Below are 17334 nucleotides of genomic sequence, written 5' to 3' on the forward strand. Positions count from 1 at the left end.
TACCAGTGAAGATTACACCGGGAGCACGGACTCCAAGGGACCAAGTGCCTGTTTGCCTGAGCTGGAAGGACGGCTTGGGTCCCTGGAGAAGGGGGAATGTGGTCTAGTGTTACACCTCCTGTGGCTACAGGGGAAAGCGCCAGGGGCCAGGGAGGACCAAGCGGTCAGGTAGAGGTGAGGGAACGAGAGAGTCTCAGAGAAACCACTGGGGTGGGAGGAGATGCAACTGGTGCTCGCCTTTTGTCGGGGATGGGCTTTTATAACGTAAAAGACCCTTCCGGCCGATGAAACTCGTGCCGCCCAATGAATCCCCGAACTCCATCGGTTTTTAGAGGGTGGAAGGAACCGATTGAAAACCCACGCATAAAACTATGACAACGTGCCTTATCTTTACAGACATTGCCGGATTCGAGCCCGGGCCGCTGGTGCTGCGCTAACTGAAATGATGAAGGATGTGGTGCTGGCAGGAGAAAGGGAACTCGTCTCCGTGCTGGTGCGAGGGGAAGTGCACGAGTCCTGACCAAGAACTTTTCCGAAGTTCTGGAACGAAAGGCAGCAGGTGGAAAACAAATTCGGGGGAGACGGAGGAGCTGAGAGAAAGGGATGGCTCCCTGAGAGGAGACTCTAGGCTTCTTCAGGCGGATTCTCCGCTCAGAATGCGCCCGAAGAAGAGAAAGCGGCTCTTTGATTTGCCGTTCAGGTGGCAGCGCTAAAAGCGCAGCGCTGACCATCTGAAGGGACCGCTGCACCGGGATGCGCATCTGAGTGCACTCCAGCTCCTGCCCCTTGAGCTGTCAAGTTAGGATGGCTGGCTGTCAGTGCGGGGCCATCCCCCGTGGAATGTCCCCACACTGATCGCTCTGCCGCCCGGCGGGGGAGAACGGGGGCTGGAGCAGCCGGTGGGGGAGAAGGAGGCTGGGGCGGCCGGGGGGCGAGTACGGCGCTTGAATCGGGTACCGGCATCGTTTCGGCCAGCCCCCTTCTCCCCCGCTGGCTGCTCTAGCCCCGCAGTCCCCGCGCTGACAGCCCAGCTAGATGTCCTGCGCTGGGGGAAGGAAGGGGCAGCTAGGTGAGGAGCTGTCAGGCGCTCGCCAGCTGACTGTCATCCCGAATGCAGTCGCTTTTGGATGGCTGCATTCAGATGGCTGGGGAGGCCACTGTGCTGCGACAATGATCCCTCTCGGAGGAGGGTTACCAAGTTCGCCTTGCAAGCGCCTCCTGCACATTCACATGGCCTCTCAACAGCCGCATCTTGCCAAAATATGCGGCTTTAAAAACGGGGCAATTGGTCACCTGGAAGTGCCTACTATGGCAGGAGGTTGGAATTGAGGGAGTGGCTGGGTTCACAGAGAAGTCTCCCAGTGGATGGTTTGTCCCGTGAGATGGAGACACAGGGACCCAGCAGAAAGGTGAGGGCGCAGAGTTGACGTGGGTTGACATGGTGGTGAAATTGTGGAGTTCGGCACGAGTGCAAAGGTCAGCACCAATGCAGTGAGGGAGAAAGTTGGGGTCTTGCTGGAGACAGGTTGCATGTGCCTTAGTGTTGTTCTGACTGAAGTCTGCAGACACCGCGACTGATGTCAAAACACGAGGCTGGAGAAACTCAGCAGGTCAGTCAGTGGACTTTGTACAGCAAAGATCAAGGTGCGTAACCAACGTTTCAGGCTTGAGCCCTTCATCAGGGTGTTCTGACTTTGTTCTATTGACGAAAGCCGCTGACGCATCCACATTGCCTCTCACCAGCGTCTTCTACAAACTTTGGGTTAATTTATGTTTGAGTTATTTCACCAAGCCCCCACCCCCTAGCCCCCTCCCACTGGGATTATCTGGGAATGGAAACAGGTCAGAGGAATGAGTGAAATCGCCTAGATCCTGGGCTGCTTCATATCCCCCAGCAGCCTCGCCTCACCCCGCCCCTCTGGCTGGACACTTGAGCCACTGAGCTCCTTTACAGGATTTGGGTTTCCTGAGTGATTCGGGCTGGACCGCTCTTTCTCCAAGCGTCTGCCTCAGCCGGGAAGAGACGCGTGGATTTTTTGAACTTGCCCCTGTCCAGACGGAGCGACTCGACATGGCTGGTTTGCCTGGTGGTTGGCCCCGGCCCGGACTCCTCCAGCTCGCAGTTCTCCTCCAAGTCATCTGCTTGTGTTTCGCCCAAGTAAGTTCAGGCGAGGCGCGGAGCCCCCGTTCAGAGGGCCCTTGGCTGAGAATGCGCGGCTTTGGTTGGCAATGTGGCTCTTCACGCATTAAACCCCACTTTCAACAGGACTGATATTGGTTTGTCTGCTGTCCCCTTCGCCCCTTCCCTGTTGCGGCGAACCTCATCGAGTCTTGTGCAGCCAGTCACAGGTTAGAGACAACCAGCGAGGGGCACTCTCCAAATTTACAGTGACCATTTGACCGAATGAACAGGAGCAGGCGTCCCTCGGCGCGTTAAAATGCAGCCAGCCTCAATGGAGCAGTGAATTTTATTAGGAGATCCCGAACCCAGAGTAACTTCTCCAGCTCCCTCCCTGCCTCTGCCCTGGTTTAAAGGAAGAATACTCGGGAAATGGTGAATTCGAGCTCTTGGATCTGGATCCTCCTGTGCGTGTGCGGGTCTGTGGGGTGCGGAACGCTGGTGTATCAGACATTAGACTGCGTCCAGCGTTCGCTGGAAACTCCGCGGACAGAGATCAGGGTCAGTCTGCCAGGACGGTCCCGCATTCTGCCCACGCCCCGTGGCCGTAGGAAGGGGGTCTGCAAACCGCGCTCGCCCAGGAGTGTGTTCGAATCACTCTGACTCGTCGTGGTGTCGGGAGATCCGGCGCCAAGCCCTTATTATTCCACTTCGGCTCAATTGATGGAAGATTTTCTCTAGAGTGAGTTGGACATGATGTCTTTGCTCCATCGTTTACTGTTCTCTCTCCAGGGTCCGATTGAGGTATGGGGCGAGCTGGGTGTTTCGGGCCCAGCAGGGATTCCTGGAGCAGACGGAATAGATGTAAGTGCGGACAGGAGCTGGACAAAGAGCCGCTTTGTCCCAGGTGCGACCCGCGGGACCTGCACCGACATGGGCGGTCGCTAAGAGGCGCCTCCGCCACTCGCCCTCCCGTTTCGCGGCGTCTTGATTTCACTGAATCCGTCAATGGGACCAGCAAATCAGCCTGGTTGGGGGTCTCGTCCTTGTCGAAAGTGCGGGGCCTGTTTCAACACGAGCCCGGGAGGGGTTTTCTCAGATTGAACCGCGAGAGTGGCATACATTGACATACAAACCGGGAGGGGTCATATAAACTGGAGCAAACAGATTAAACCGGGTTAAGAGACAACCGAGACCGATGCGTTCCGAGACAGGCGGACCGAGACCGAGACAGGGGTGCCGAAACCGAGACAGGGGTGCCGAGACCGAGACAGGGGTGCCGAGACCGAGACAGGCGTGCCGAGACCGAGACAGGGGTGCCGAGACCGAGACAGGGGTGCCGAGACCGAGACAGGGGTGCCGAGACCGAGACAGGGGTGCCGAGACCGAGACAGGGGTGCCGAGACCGAGACAGGCGTGCCGAGACCGAGACAGGCGTGCCGGGACCGAGATAGGGGTGCCGAGACCGAGACAGGCGGACCGAGACCGAGACAGGCGGGCGAGACCGAGACAGGGGTGCCAAGACCGAGACAGGGGTGCCAAGACCGAGACAGGCGCGCCGAGACCGAGATAGGCGCGCCGAGACCGAGACTGGGGTGCCGAGACCGAGACTGGGGTGCCGAGACCGAGACAGGGGTGCCGAGACCGAGATAGGCGCGCCGAGACCGAGACAGGGGTGCCGAGACCGAGATAGGCGCGCCGAGACCGAGACAGGGGTGCCGAGACCGAGACAGGCGTGCCGAGACCGAGACAGGCGGACCGGGACCGAGACAGGGGGACCGAGACGGTGACCGATGCCGAGCAACTTCCAGAAAGGTGAACATGGTTGAATATGGACATGGAAGTGAGTGCTTCCTAACCTCCAACTTGAGACTCTGAGCGATGGCGACAGTAAGTGGTTGAGGAGGTTTTTGTTATAGTTATGTCATTGTTGATGAAGAACGATGTGTTGGTCCGCGATGGTCTAACGTTGCCTCTCTCTTACCAGGGAGAACCCGGGCCTCCTGGCCCTTCCGGGCCACCAGTAAGTAGCAACTCTTAATTCACCCCTAGTCTGCACACGGCATTTCCAAAGACTCGGCGTGAGGTTCTACGTTAAGAACGCTAACAGGAATGTCATTTTCCCCTTTGTATTTAGGGAGTGAAGGGGGAGATGGGTGCCCGTGGACTAGATGGGGATCCAGGTGAAGCCGGATATGATGTGAGTACCTGTGAATCTGCAAGTCCACTTGGTGGGCTGAGTGTTGGTGAAAAACCCTGAAGCCTCTTGATCTTGGTGGGGGTGGTGGGGGGGGGGGGTGTGGGTGGTTGCAAACATTTCAAATATATTGCTTATTTCAGTCTGGGGTTGTTCATTTGAAGACTACAGTGTGAAATAGGCTGGAACGTGGGCCAAGTCTAGTTTCTTGGATTATAAACAGTCTCTTTGATAATTTTGCCCGATGCCTAATATCCCCGCATGCAGTGCCAGGATTTATTCGGCAGACGTTCCAACGTTTGAGATAGAAGTTCGATCTACGCTCATCCGATGTGTTGACAACTGATGTACACTTCATGTACTGAGAACTTCCAGTGGACTGGATGGCCCTGTATGCATTGACTGAGAACATGCACTGTGTCCACTTCATGCGCTGAGAAAATGAACTTTACATTCGAGTGAGCTGAAAGCCTGCACTCTGTACATTTCGTTTGCTGTGGTCTGAATTGTGAAGGACCAGAGACCTGAGAACCTGTACAGGGTCTATCTAAGAAGCCACGTGTGCAATCTGTGCATTGAGAATCGACAGTTTACACATTCCTGGATGTAGAGAATCAGGTTTGTGTAATTCCACTGAGCTGAGAACATAAATGATGTGTAGGGAATCTTCAAAGGTGTGCATCAAAAAAATCTAGAAACAAAATGTATCCTCCTTGAACTGAGAACTACCGCGTGCGTGTTCCGTGAACTGAAACTGTCCAGCAGGTACACTTTTCTAAGTATCTGTACACCAAAGTATCAGGAGTGAAAATACGCTTTGTAGGTCTCTAGTGTGATGCTAACCCATCACCGAATACAGTACCAGAAACAGCCAATACGCGGCTAGCTCCCAGTTTGTCCACTCAATGTGCCAAGGATATACAGGTCCAGCGATCAGAAGGCTGGGAAACTAAACTGTGGGGTGTGCACTCGATGCACAAAGACCTGAATTTGTGCGTGTTTCACCAACTGGGAGTGAGAAGCTGAATTGTGCAGTCTGTTCACTAATATAAACAGTAGACATCCAAGAGAGTGGCAGTCTGCACAAATAATTCTGATGTAATCTCCTGTACAGTACCAATAAGGATGGATTTTTGTACGTCATAATTCGAAAGCATCAATAAGGTTCTTGATTTGGATTGAACTGAAAGCAGCCAGTTATGCTTCTTACTCCTGACCTTTGTGTAAACCTGTGGCCTAGCACAAGTGATTTGGAGAAAGATTTAGATCTTGATGCTGGAGCTCTTCATGGAGGATGTTATACCTTGGTGAAGCCAATCCTTATTGATCATGGCCAGCTGACCAATCTTTCACTTAGCACTTTCGTGCTTGATGCAGGAAGCAACTTTCCTTTGCAGGAGTTTTGTTCATGAAATTGAGATTATGCGCCCTTGTATTCCATTAGAAATTTGCTGCATTGTTGATGGGTGAATGAAAAACAGAGAATGCAGGAAATCCTCAACGGGTCAGGTGAGGGAAATAGAATTAAGGTTTCAGATCGATACCTTTCATCAGAATTAAGAAATGTTAGATTTCAAATGTGTTCAGAGTGGCAGAGAAGAGAGGGATTAAAGGGGGAAGGGCTGGATAGTATTAAAGGAATGTCTGTGATAGGGTGAAAACAAGAGGTGCTGAATGATGAAACTGGTGGTGGTGCTGGATAAGGGAGAATGATGACGGTTCATTAGTTGAAGATAAACGATGCAGAGAAGTGGATAGAAAATGACTGAATGCAGAAAAGATGAGAGAAAGCATGTAAAAAAAAATCTGGAGCTGTGGGAGGTCAAATAAAATGGAAATGGTATTAGTGAAATCTAAAATTAAAGGGAGAAGCAGCATCGATGGTTGATGACCTTCCGTTAAGGACTGGCCAGAAGTGATACAAACTGAAAAGGCCTGGTGATCTGAAGCTGATTTCTCTGTTATAGCCAAGCTGGTCAATGAGATCTAGTTCCTGAAGCTTTGGGCTTTGTTGTAATAGGATAGGGAGTTAAAGTGACAAATGGAAACTCAGGATCCCCTCGATGGAGATGTTCTGCAAAGGTCTCACCCATTCAGCCTTGGTTTTTTTCCTTTGGAGTGGGGACCAAGTCATAAGCCCTGATTGGAAGAAGTGCAGGTGAGTTTCTGTGTCACCTGGAAGGCCGTTTGGTTCTTCATTAAAAGTAGCACGGGGAAACCTGTAACATCTCTTAACGGTTGCAATGTGAAGATGCAGAGAGAATGGTGATGCAAATGGAACCTGGAATTTATGGCCCTTCCAGATTTTGAAAAGTAGGAAGGAAAGATTCACTGCTTCAACTAGAAGTCAACAAGCCAACAAGAAGTTTGTTCAATTGCCCCTCATGTTGGATATCAGTAAGATTGAAAATTTTAATTTTCAGAGAAGATTTATGTTGCCAGGACTTGATGAGCTGAGTTACAGGGAAAAGTTAAATAGGACTTTATTCCGTGGAGTATCAGAGAATGAGGAGAGATTTGATAGAGGTGTACAAAATTACAAGGGGTGTGGATAAAGTAAATGCAAGCAAGCTTTTTCCACTGAGGTTGGGTGAGAAAAGAACTAAGTGCGAAAGGTGAAATTGGTTAAGGGGAATAGTAAGGGGAATTTCTTCCTGCAGAGAGTGGTGAATGTGGGACTGATTTAGATTTTTAAGAAAAAATTGGATAGGTACATGGATGGGAGGGGTATGGAGATCTATGTCCAGGTGCCAGTCAATGGGACTGAGCAGAATGACTTTGATGGGCCAAAGGGCCTGCTTCTGTGCTGCAATATGGTTTGAATAAAAATAAAATATATTCAGAGTCATGGGAGATGGGAGAAATTAAGTAACTGAAAACGCCATGCAGCTTGGTGCTTTGAAAGACCTTCCTCTTGTCCAAGTAAAAATGAGTGAGTTTGATTTGAGCACATGATTCTGTTGAAGCGTTTCAGTGGAAAGTGAAGAAACTAACACCTATGCAACAGAATCACAAGGACTCTCGAGCGAACGAAGAGCTGCTGGAGGAACTCAGCGGGCCAGGCAGCATCTGTGGATAGACATGGTCAAACGTTGTTTCAGGTTGGGACTTGTCTCGATGAAGGGTCCTTACCTAAATGTTGATTGGCCATGTCTACCCATGGATGCTGACTGCCCCACTGAGTTTCTCCAGCAGCTCTTTGTTATCCTATGAAAGAGGACCTTGAACTAATTTAATTGGGCAGGAAGGATGGCTTTTGGGCTTGAATCACCAGGGCAATTGCAGTGTATTATATTACTGCATTCTCACTTTCTGTCAGCAGACCGAGAGCTGCTTTGCTTCTTTTGAGATATTAACATGAGAAATCAGGGCAGAAAGTCGTGCCAATGTTTCCTGCCACTAAATTCTTTCTATAAACATGAAAGCTTATCAGAGTTGTTAATGAATCCATTAATTAAAAATCAATTATTTCAGAGCACCGTGCTTAACCGTTAAGAACCTAGTCTCTTGAAATGTAGAATTGAAGTGGATTTATGGCATTAGAATGTACCTTTGGTTGAAGATAGTTAAGGGTGAAAGGTGAAATGTTTAAAGGGAACAACTTCATGCAGAGAGAGAGAGGTGAGAGCGTGAAAAGAGCTGCCAGCTGATGTGAAAATGGGCTCAGTTTTGATATTTAAGAAAAATATGGACACATACATGGATGGGAAGTGTGTGGAAGGCTACAGTTGGGATACAGGTCATTGGGAGTAGGCAGAACAATCATTCAGCACAGACAAAATGGGCCGAAGGGCCTGTTTCTATGCTTTAGTGTTTGTTCTATGGTCTATGGACTTTTAATGTGAGTGAAACAGAAAATGCTGGAAATGCTCTGACCAGGCAGGATTTGTGAAGAGAGGTGACCTGAGTTTTAACAAAAGGTCTTCAGCCTGATACGTGGTGATTCTCTCCACAGATACCTCCCTGACCAGGTTTTTCTTTTTTGTTCATTTTTCCTGGCTCTACTTTCAGACCACACTTCTTATTTCCTAGTTACATGAACCACGATGCCACCTGATCACAGATCTCATCTCAAGGACAAGTCGAACCTCTGTTTGCAAAAGGGGATTTTTTGGTCAGTCTGAGAACTTTCATGGGCTTGTGTCAACACGATGGAGATCATTGTTTTGTTTCTGAGTTTGAACCTGCCCAGAATTGCGTCAATCTCTCTTTCCCTTGAGAATGCAATAGAAATCTGATAACTCAGTTCAGATTACCGAAGATTTGGATCCTTCCTGTCATAAAATGCAAGTTTTGACCCTGTGACCTTTTTTTCCGATTATTTACTCTTTCACAAGGTGTGGACACTGCTAGTGAAGCTGTGTTTACTGTCCATCTTTAATTGTCCCTAAGCTGAGGAAGTTGCAGTAGAGAGTTGACCACAGCAGGGGTTTAAGATGTTTACAGGTGGAGTGAGTGCTTAAATGGTGGTGGCCATGGTCGTAGTGCCTGGCTGTCCTGCCCATTGGTCAATGGTATTTATTGTTCATAGAAACGCGGCTGGGGGCCGTTTTGTTTTCATCGAAGCAGGGATCCACAATAGCAGCGCTCACAATGAGCATCTGGCTGGTGAGGTTTGCAGGCTGCAAGAGGATGATGATTAGTGCAGGGTGCCAGAGAGGGAGAATGACCCCTTCCATTGCCCTGCCTCGGAGGAGAAAGAAACCATGGCAACAGTCCAGGCCAGGTCATATCTAGCTGTGGGTGTGCTGTCCACGGGGGAGCAGGTCAAGCCGGGCCTAGCAGAGGGGATGCCTTCCGCAGTGGAGCAGGTCAGGCCGGGAACAAGCCTTAAAAAATCTGTAATTCAGAGAGGCTCCTGTTGATCTCACCAGGTTATGGCACATGGCTAATGGCAGTTGCCACGGCCAGATCTGTCCTGGGGCTTGGCGGATGAAGCCCTTGGACCAGACCACAGGATGATGGCAACCAGCTTCTGGGAACCAGGAACTGAGTACAGGATTGTGATGGTGAGCAGGTTCCCAAACTGCTTCAAATCACTGTGGGGATTGGGAACCGGGTTAGAGGAGCTTCAATCTGTATTCAGAGCCTCGAGCTCAGGGTCGTTATGGGGTCACTAAAGCTGGCTATAGGTGGCAAGATTCAAGGCCTCTTAATATGTCTGTTTGATGGCTCTTGGATTGGATTCCTTGGATTCAGAAGAATGAGGGGGACCTCATAGAAGCATTTTGAATGTTGAAAGGTCTGGACAGAGTAGATGTGGCAAAGTTGTTTCCCATAGTAGTGAAATCCAGGACAAGAGGGCACAGCTTGAGGATTGAAGGGCACCCATTTAAAACAAATGCAGAGGAATTTCTTTAGCTGGAGAGTAGTAAACCTCTAGAATTTGCTGTGGAGGCCAGGTCATTGAGTGTAAGGCAGGGAATGATTGATATCTGAATTGTCTGGGTATCAAAGGGGTGACAGGGAGGAGGCAGAGGAGTGGGGCTAAGTGGGAGAATAGATCAGCTCATGATGGAATGGCAGAGCAGACTCAAAGGGCCGAATTGCCTACTTCTGCTCCTATATCTTATGAAGGGACTAAATTTTAAATTAAATTTAGACATACAGCCCTTCTGGCCCATGAGCCCATGGCATTCAAATTAACCTCCAAACCCCATACATTTTTGGAAGGTTGGAGTAAACTGGAACGCGCAGAGGAAATCCACGCAGACACGAGAAGAACGTACAAACTCCTTACAGACAGCAGTGGATTCAAAAACAAACTATTTTGTTTTAATAATGGTGCTGAACCACTCTGTTTAGCATGGCGAAGAAAATATTTTTATGTATTTTGTGTACATGACAATAAATTAAATCTTGATGATAGATTTCTTCCCTGAAGGATACTGGTGTACCTGATGCATTTTTTCAACACTCTGATAGTTTCATGTTAACCAATCCTGAGTATATCTTGTTCGATAAACATTTCAATTGCAGTTTCATTGAATTACTTTGATTTGAATTCCTCAACTGCCTTGGTGGGAATCTCTGGATCAGAAGTCCAGAATTCCAACTGCTGGCTGCATAATTTTACAAGATACACCAAATGGAAATATTTTGGTAAGGGCCATGGGAATAACAGCAGAGGAAGATGTGTGTAGAATGTCAGAAGGGAGAATTTGGAGTTCCAGTAGGAGTGGGGAAGAAAGGAAAGATTTTTGCTCATTTACATCCAGACACATGGCTGGTATTTTACAGGTTCTGGGAGCCATAATGAGATATATTTTGGGGTGATAATCTGAAAACATTTTAGATTAATTGAATTTTCCAGCCAGACAACATTAGCACCAACTTCTCTCACTCTGTTAACCCCCACCCAAGTCTCTCTCCTTTCCTATCCCTCAGTCTCCTTTCCTTCTGCTCTCCATCCCTTCCCTTCTTTCTCCTCCCAAATCACTTCTTAGCTTTTTTTGCTTCTACCCGCCCACGTGTATCCACCTATTACCTCTTTCCTGTTAGCCTATGCTTCTCCCCTGCACTTACTGGCACACAACAGGATCCTACTACCAGACACATCTTCCATTCTCCTCCCCTCTCAGCCTTCCGTAGGGACCGCTCCTTCCATGACTCCTTCGTACACTCATCCCTCCCTGCCAATTGCCCCCCCCCCCCCCCGTCAACTTCCCCTATGGCCCCAGGAAGTGCCACTCTTTCATCCACACCTCCTTCTTCACTTCAGTCCTGGGGCCCAAACAGGCCTTTCAAGTGAAGCCACACTTCACTTGTGTATCTGCAGGACTGATTTACTGCATCCTGTTCTCCCTTTGTGGCCATCTCTACATCAGAGAGACTGGGTGTAGATTGGGAGATCGCTTTGCTGAGCACCTTCACACCATCTGCACCAGTAACAATCATCCCAGTAGCCAACCATTTCAGTTCTGTGTCACGCTCCCACACTCCCCTGACTGTCCATGAGTACTGTTCCACCAAGACCACCCGCAAATTGGAGGAGCAACACCTGATTTTCCATCCGGTCACTCTCCAGCCAGATAGCATTACCATCAACATTTCTGTTTTCTGCTAACCTGCTCCCCTTTCCCCCTCCCCTCCTTCTTCTCCCTCCTTTCACCCAGCCATCCCTCCTCCCCTTGATCACTGCTGTCCCCTCCCTCCCTTCTCCACCTTGTTTGGACACCTGCCGACATTTTCCCAGACCTTGATGAAGGACTCAAGCCCAAAACGTTGGTTCTGTATTTTTATCTTTGCCATATAAAAGACACTGACCTACTGAGTTTCTCCACCCTGTGTTTTTGCTTTTCCCCGGCCCCTTTCACCTCCTCTCCTCTCCTCCACCCCCTCCCCACCTTTTCATTCAACAATTTGTCTGTTTTTTCTTACCAGATGAACGGCCCATGCCTGGAATTCTGGTTACCCTTGACTTCCTATGGCTGTGTGAGACTTGCCAAGTTTCTCCAGCATGTTTGTGTATTGCCCTTGACCGCAGCATCTACAGACTTTTCTTGTCAGAACACTTAACTTCTTTTGTCCTCTTGCAGGGTTTGGAAGGTCCAAAGGGAGAGCCGGGGATTCCTGGAAGACCTGGTCCAAAGGTAAGTACGATTCATTTTGCGTTGTGAGCATGCAAATGTGAAATGTTTTGGAGAGTTGTGGAGGTGATGTCCTTTCACAAGCATAAATGCAGGATGACAGGAGCATTGATTAAAGGGGGATGAGAGAAGGACAACAGCTTTATGGAGTCATATAGCATGGAAATAGGCCTTTTGGCCCAACTTGCCCACACCGGCAAAAATGTCCCACCTGTCTGCGTTTGGTTCATATTCCCTTAACAGTGGTTCTCAACCTTTTACTTTCCACTCACATCCCACTTTAAGTAATCCCTGTGCAATCGGAGCTCTGTGATTAGTAAGGGATGCTTAAGGTAGGATGTGAGAGGGAAGGGAAGGTTGAGAATCACTGCTCTAGACCCAATTATTACTGAAATATTTTGCTTGAGAAAAATTGTCATTGGCCCATTTCCTTTGGAGTTATGAAATGATGTATACGATTAAAACTTTTTCTTTCCACCCACATACCTCCTTAAGCAATCCCTTAGTAATCATAGGGATAACTTTAAGTGGTATGTGAGTATGTGAGTGGAAAGAAAAAGGTTGAGAACCACTGGTCTAAACCAATCTGATCCAAGTATCTGTCCAGATGTTTCTTAAATGTTGCAACAACCTCCTCTGGCGCCCCATTCCGTACACCCATTATGCTCTCGATAAAAAGGTTACCGCTCAGATTCCCTTAGCTCTCTCCCCACTCACTCTAAACCATGTCCTTTGGTCATTCACCCTATCTATTCCTCCCTGACATAACCCCTCATCCTCCTGTGCTCCAAGGAATAAATCCTGAGCCTGCTCAACCTCTCCCTCTATGCATAATTTGATATATTCTCCTGAATTGCTTCATGATTGATAGCAAAGTCTCTGAGCCACACAGAGACTTGGTTATCATTAACACTTGATGCAATGTTAACATTTACTGACAGATTTTGTGAATACCTTTGAAATTCTGAGAAGAAACAAAAATCTCCTGGAGTTATGGTCAGGTGGCTGATGTCAGCCTCTGGAATGTGACCTCATGAGACTATCCCTTTGTGCCATCCCAGAGGGAAGAAGGGGAACAGTGGTGGCCAGAGCTGCTTTACAATTTTCAAGGTTACAGATCGAGAAAGCCACTGATTTTCTCTTCATATAACTGAGGGCAGACAGGGTGAAAGACTCTGGTCATGAGAAGACTGTAGAATCTGGGCCTGTTAAGGGTGGAATGAATTGAGACATAACTACATTTAACATTGATGGCTTTAAACACACACACTATGCACACAATCCCATATGTGGAGTTTAGTCAATATGGAATATTACATCACAGTACAGGCCCTTCAGCCTACAATGTGCCAACCTACTCCACAACAATCTCATCTTACCCTCAATTTTTCTTTCATCCATGTGTCTATATAACAATCGTTTAAATATTCCTGTTGAACCAGCCTCCACCACCACCCCTGGGAATGCATGACGGGGGAGGGGGAGAAGGGGGTGGAGTTTTTTAAAATGAAAGTCAGAGAAGTCGATATTAATGCCATCTGGTTGGAGGGTGCCCAGATGCAAGATGAGGTGTTGCTCCTCCAATTTATGACAGATGTGTTGGCAAGGAAATGGGATGGAGAATTGAAATGGGTGGCCACTGAGAGATCCAGGCTATTGCGCATAGACATGATAAATTCTACCTAGTCCCTTATATCCAATTCAACTTCATGTTATTTTCTGTATGTTGCTTTGTCAGATCAGCTTCCTCCACCTCTGGTTTCACACCCTACTCTGCCCTTATTAAAATTGTCTTTATGACTGTGAACACATGAATTACTAATTCTTCATTGTCATCACCTGTCAACATCAAAGTATGCATATGAAACGTACTATAGGATGAATCTATCTTATCAATGGCTACAGTAGTTACAACAAGATTGTAGCGGACTGCACTGATCCACAGCGAACCTGGTCATGGACATTCAGGCTCACACTGGGCTGACATCACAATGGTCCCAGTGGGGGGGGGGGGACCCGCAAAGGATCATGGGAGCCATGCTGATAAGCTCTTGGAGAGTTCCAGTAAAGTCATTTGGTTGGTTCAACTCACTCACAGCTTCTGTGTGGGTTTTTTTTTTTTCCATTCGCTCCACAGCACACTGACCACAATATTATATTTACTTTAGGAGCAGGAGGAGGCCATGTGTCTCATTAAGTATGCTCTGCCATTCACTAAGACCAGATTGAATGCATTTCTGGATAGCATGAACTCAGCACAACCTCTACTCTAATTCTCTCTTCTTATTCTCTCCATCTTTATTTCTATGAATTGACACCATCATCCATCTGAACTCCTGTTCTGACTTTCCTTTCTCTGCGGTCTCTTTTCAAATTGCCAGCTCGCCTCTTCTAGTTTTCTACTTTTTGGATCATTTCCAATTCTTTAAGCTCTGCCATTTTCCGTCTGGTTTGCTCCACTTTCACTCCGCTGTATTGGTACATCCCATGTTTGTGACCTTGCTCAAAGGATCTTCAGACTTTCAAACTGTGACCATACTGGGGTGCAATCCCATCTCAAAGTATCCTCCTCAATTCAGGCCTTTCAGCAAGTCTATAAATGACAACATTTGGAGCTCATGGTTGTTGTTTGTGCAGGGTTCAATCAGTAGCAATCATACAGCAGCTTGTTTGTAGACTTCTGGAATGGTATAGGTATGATCTTGAAACCCGTAAACTGACCCTCTCATGCTATTCAAACATGAGCCTGCTTCTTAACTACTTGTTCGTGAACAGTCCCATCAGTGACTTGGTGGGCCTCATGAGTTTTGTTGACCAATAAAATTGCTGAAGGCAGGATGGTACACATTGTTCATGTGGACTTTAGCAAGGCCTTTGACAAGATCTTACATGGTTGGCTGGTTTGGAAATTCAGCGCTTGTTATCTAGGATGAGCTCGCCAATTGAATACAGATTTGGCTTGATAATAGGAGGCAGAGAGTGGTAGTGGAGGGTTATCATTCGCCCAGTGGTGTGTCGTGGGGATGGCTGCTGGGTCCACTGTTGTTTATCATCAACATTAATGACTTGAATGACAATGTAGTTAGTATGGTTGGTAAGTTTGTAGATGACACCAATATTGGTAGTATAGCAGACAGAGTAGAAGGTTATCTAAAATTTGATGAAGATCTGAATGAACTAGAGAAATGGGCCAGGGTATGGATGATGGAATTTATCTCAGACTAATGTGAGGTGTTGATAGGTTAAACCAGGCAAAGACTTACAAGATAAATGGAATGCGTTACCAGAGGAACTGGTAGAAATAGGGACAATTATATATTTTAATGTTCAAAAGATATTTAAACAGATAAATGCATACAAAAGATTTAGAGGGATAGGGGCTGATTCAGATCAGCTTAGACAAGTTGGAGTGAAGGGCCTATCTCCGCTGTAGAATTTTATGACTTAGTGAGGATCCTGACACATTGTTGAAGTGGTGCTTGTGACCTGGTGCTCACAATGGAACATCTTTCCTTCACCTTGTCCTCCAAATATCTTCCCTTCTGGAACCAAAGAACATTACAACACAAAAGCAGGCCCTTTGGCCCTTCTAGTCTGGACCGAACTATTAATCTGCCTAGTTCCATTTATCTGTACCCAGTCCATAGCCCTTCATACTCTTCCCATCCATGTACTTGTCCAAATTTTTCTAAAATATGAAAACTGAGCCCACATTCACCACTTCAGCTGGCAGCTCATTCCATACTCCCACTACTCTCTGTATGAAGACGTTTCCCCCCTAAAGTTTTCTCCTTTCACCCTTTTCCCATGTCCTCTAGTTTGTATCTCACTCACCCTTGGTTTTAGAAGCCTACGTGCATTTACTCAGTCTGTCCCCCTCATTATTTTCTATAACGCTATCAAATATCCCCTCATTCTTCTATGTTCCAGGGAATAAAGTCCTAACCTGTTTTACCTTTTCCTGTAATTCAATTCCTGAAGTCCAGACAATATCCTAGTAAATCTTCTCAGCACTCTTTCAATCTTATTAACATTTTTCCTGTAGTTAGGTGACCAAAACTGAACATAGTACTCCAATTTGGCCTCACCAATGTCTTATACAACTTTACCATAAAATCCCAACTCCTGTACTCAATACTTTGATTTATGAAGGCCATGATGGCAAAAGCTCTCTTTACAACCTTATCCACCTGTATTACTACTTTTAGGGAATTATGGATCTGTATTTCCAGATTCCTCTGTTCTACTGCATTCCTCAGTGCCCGACCATTTACCATGTATGTCCTTTCTTGATTTGTTCTTCCAAAATGCAGCACCTCACACTTGTCTGCATTAAATTCCATCTGCCATTTATCAGCCCATTTTTCCAGCTGATCCAGATCCCACTGCAAGCTTTGAAAACCTTTCTCACTGTCCTCTATACCTCCAATCTATGTGTCATCTGCAAACTTGCTGATCCAATTTACCACAAACCCGAAACGTCAGTTTATGTAATTTTACCATTGCTATTTAAAGGACACTGCTTGACTGCTGAGTTTCTCCAGCTTTGTATGTTTTTACTTCAACCACAGTGTCTGCAGATTTTTGTGTTTTTCTTCTTACTGCATTATCATCCAGATCATTAATATAGATGATAGACAACATGGTCCCAGCACCAATCTCTGAGACACACCACTAGTCACAGGCCTTCAGTCTGAAGGAATCATCCAGCATTATTCTCTGGCTTCTCCCATCCATCCAATGCCAAATCCAGTTCACTACTTCACCATGAACACCTAGTGTGTGAACCTTCCTGAATAACCTCCCACATGAAACCTTGTCAAAGGCCTTACTAAAGTCCATGTAGACAGCATCCACAGCTTTTCCTCTGGGAAAACCTCCTGGGAAGAAGACAGTGACCACCTTATCTCTACCCCTCATGATTTTGTTTACTTCTTTAAGGTAATTCCCTCAAGTTCCAAAGCTCCAGAGACAAAAACCACAGCCCATCCAGCCTCTCCTTATAACTGAAGCCTCCTAGTCCCAATATCATCCTTCTGAATCTTTTCTTTACCCATTCCATCCTAATACCATCCTTCCTATAGGTCAGCAATCAGAGATGCACTCAATATTCCAAGGGCATTCTCATCAACATCTTGCAGAGCTGGACATGATGTCCCAACTCCTGTTCTCAGTGCTCTGACTGGTAAAAACAAGTATGATGAATGCATTTTTCACTGCCCTATCTACCTGGGTCTCGACATTAAATGAACTATGTACAGTCCGTGTCTGTTCTCAACACTCTCCAGGGCTCCCTCATTTACTGCATATTCTTTCCTTGTTTCACATCCCAAAATACTTGTCTGAGATAATTTCCATGTAGATCCCATTACAGTCCCTTCACGTCCTCCAAAGACCAATTTTGGTTTCATCTGCAAACTTACTAATCA

At 47.1% G+C, this 17334-nt stretch overlaps 1 protein-coding gene across 4 annotated transcripts in view; it reads left to right on the plus strand.

Annotated features, from left to right (window-relative positions):
* The first annotated feature begins 1197 nt into the window (after positions 1 to 1197).
* Positions 1198 to 17334, plus strand: part of col9a2 (procollagen, type IX, alpha 2) — a 98956-nt gene continuing 82819 nt past the window's right edge. Inside the window, exons 1-5 of one of the 4 annotated variants that reach the window (XR_011343602.1) lie at positions 1198 to 2158; positions 2912 to 2983; positions 4107 to 4142; positions 4257 to 4319; positions 11855 to 11908. Coding sequence is in view for 2 of the 4 variants with exons in the window: in XM_069895929.1 (XP_069752030.1) it covers positions 2072 to 2158; positions 2912 to 2983; positions 4107 to 4142; positions 4257 to 4319; positions 11855 to 11908 (312 nt within the window). In the remaining 2 variants the exon portion in view is untranslated. The remainder of the gene's footprint in view (positions 2159 to 2911; positions 2984 to 4106; positions 4143 to 4256; positions 4320 to 11854; positions 11909 to 17334) is intronic. The other 3 variants (XR_011343601.1, XM_069895929.1, XM_069895928.1) reach the window with 3 other exon arrangements.

Source organism: Narcine bancroftii, chromosome 8 (assembly GCF_036971445.1).
Source record: "Narcine bancroftii isolate sNarBan1 chromosome 8, sNarBan1.hap1, whole genome shotgun sequence".
Classification (NCBI taxonomy): domain Eukaryota; kingdom Metazoa; phylum Chordata; class Chondrichthyes; order Torpediniformes; family Narcinidae; genus Narcine; species Narcine bancroftii.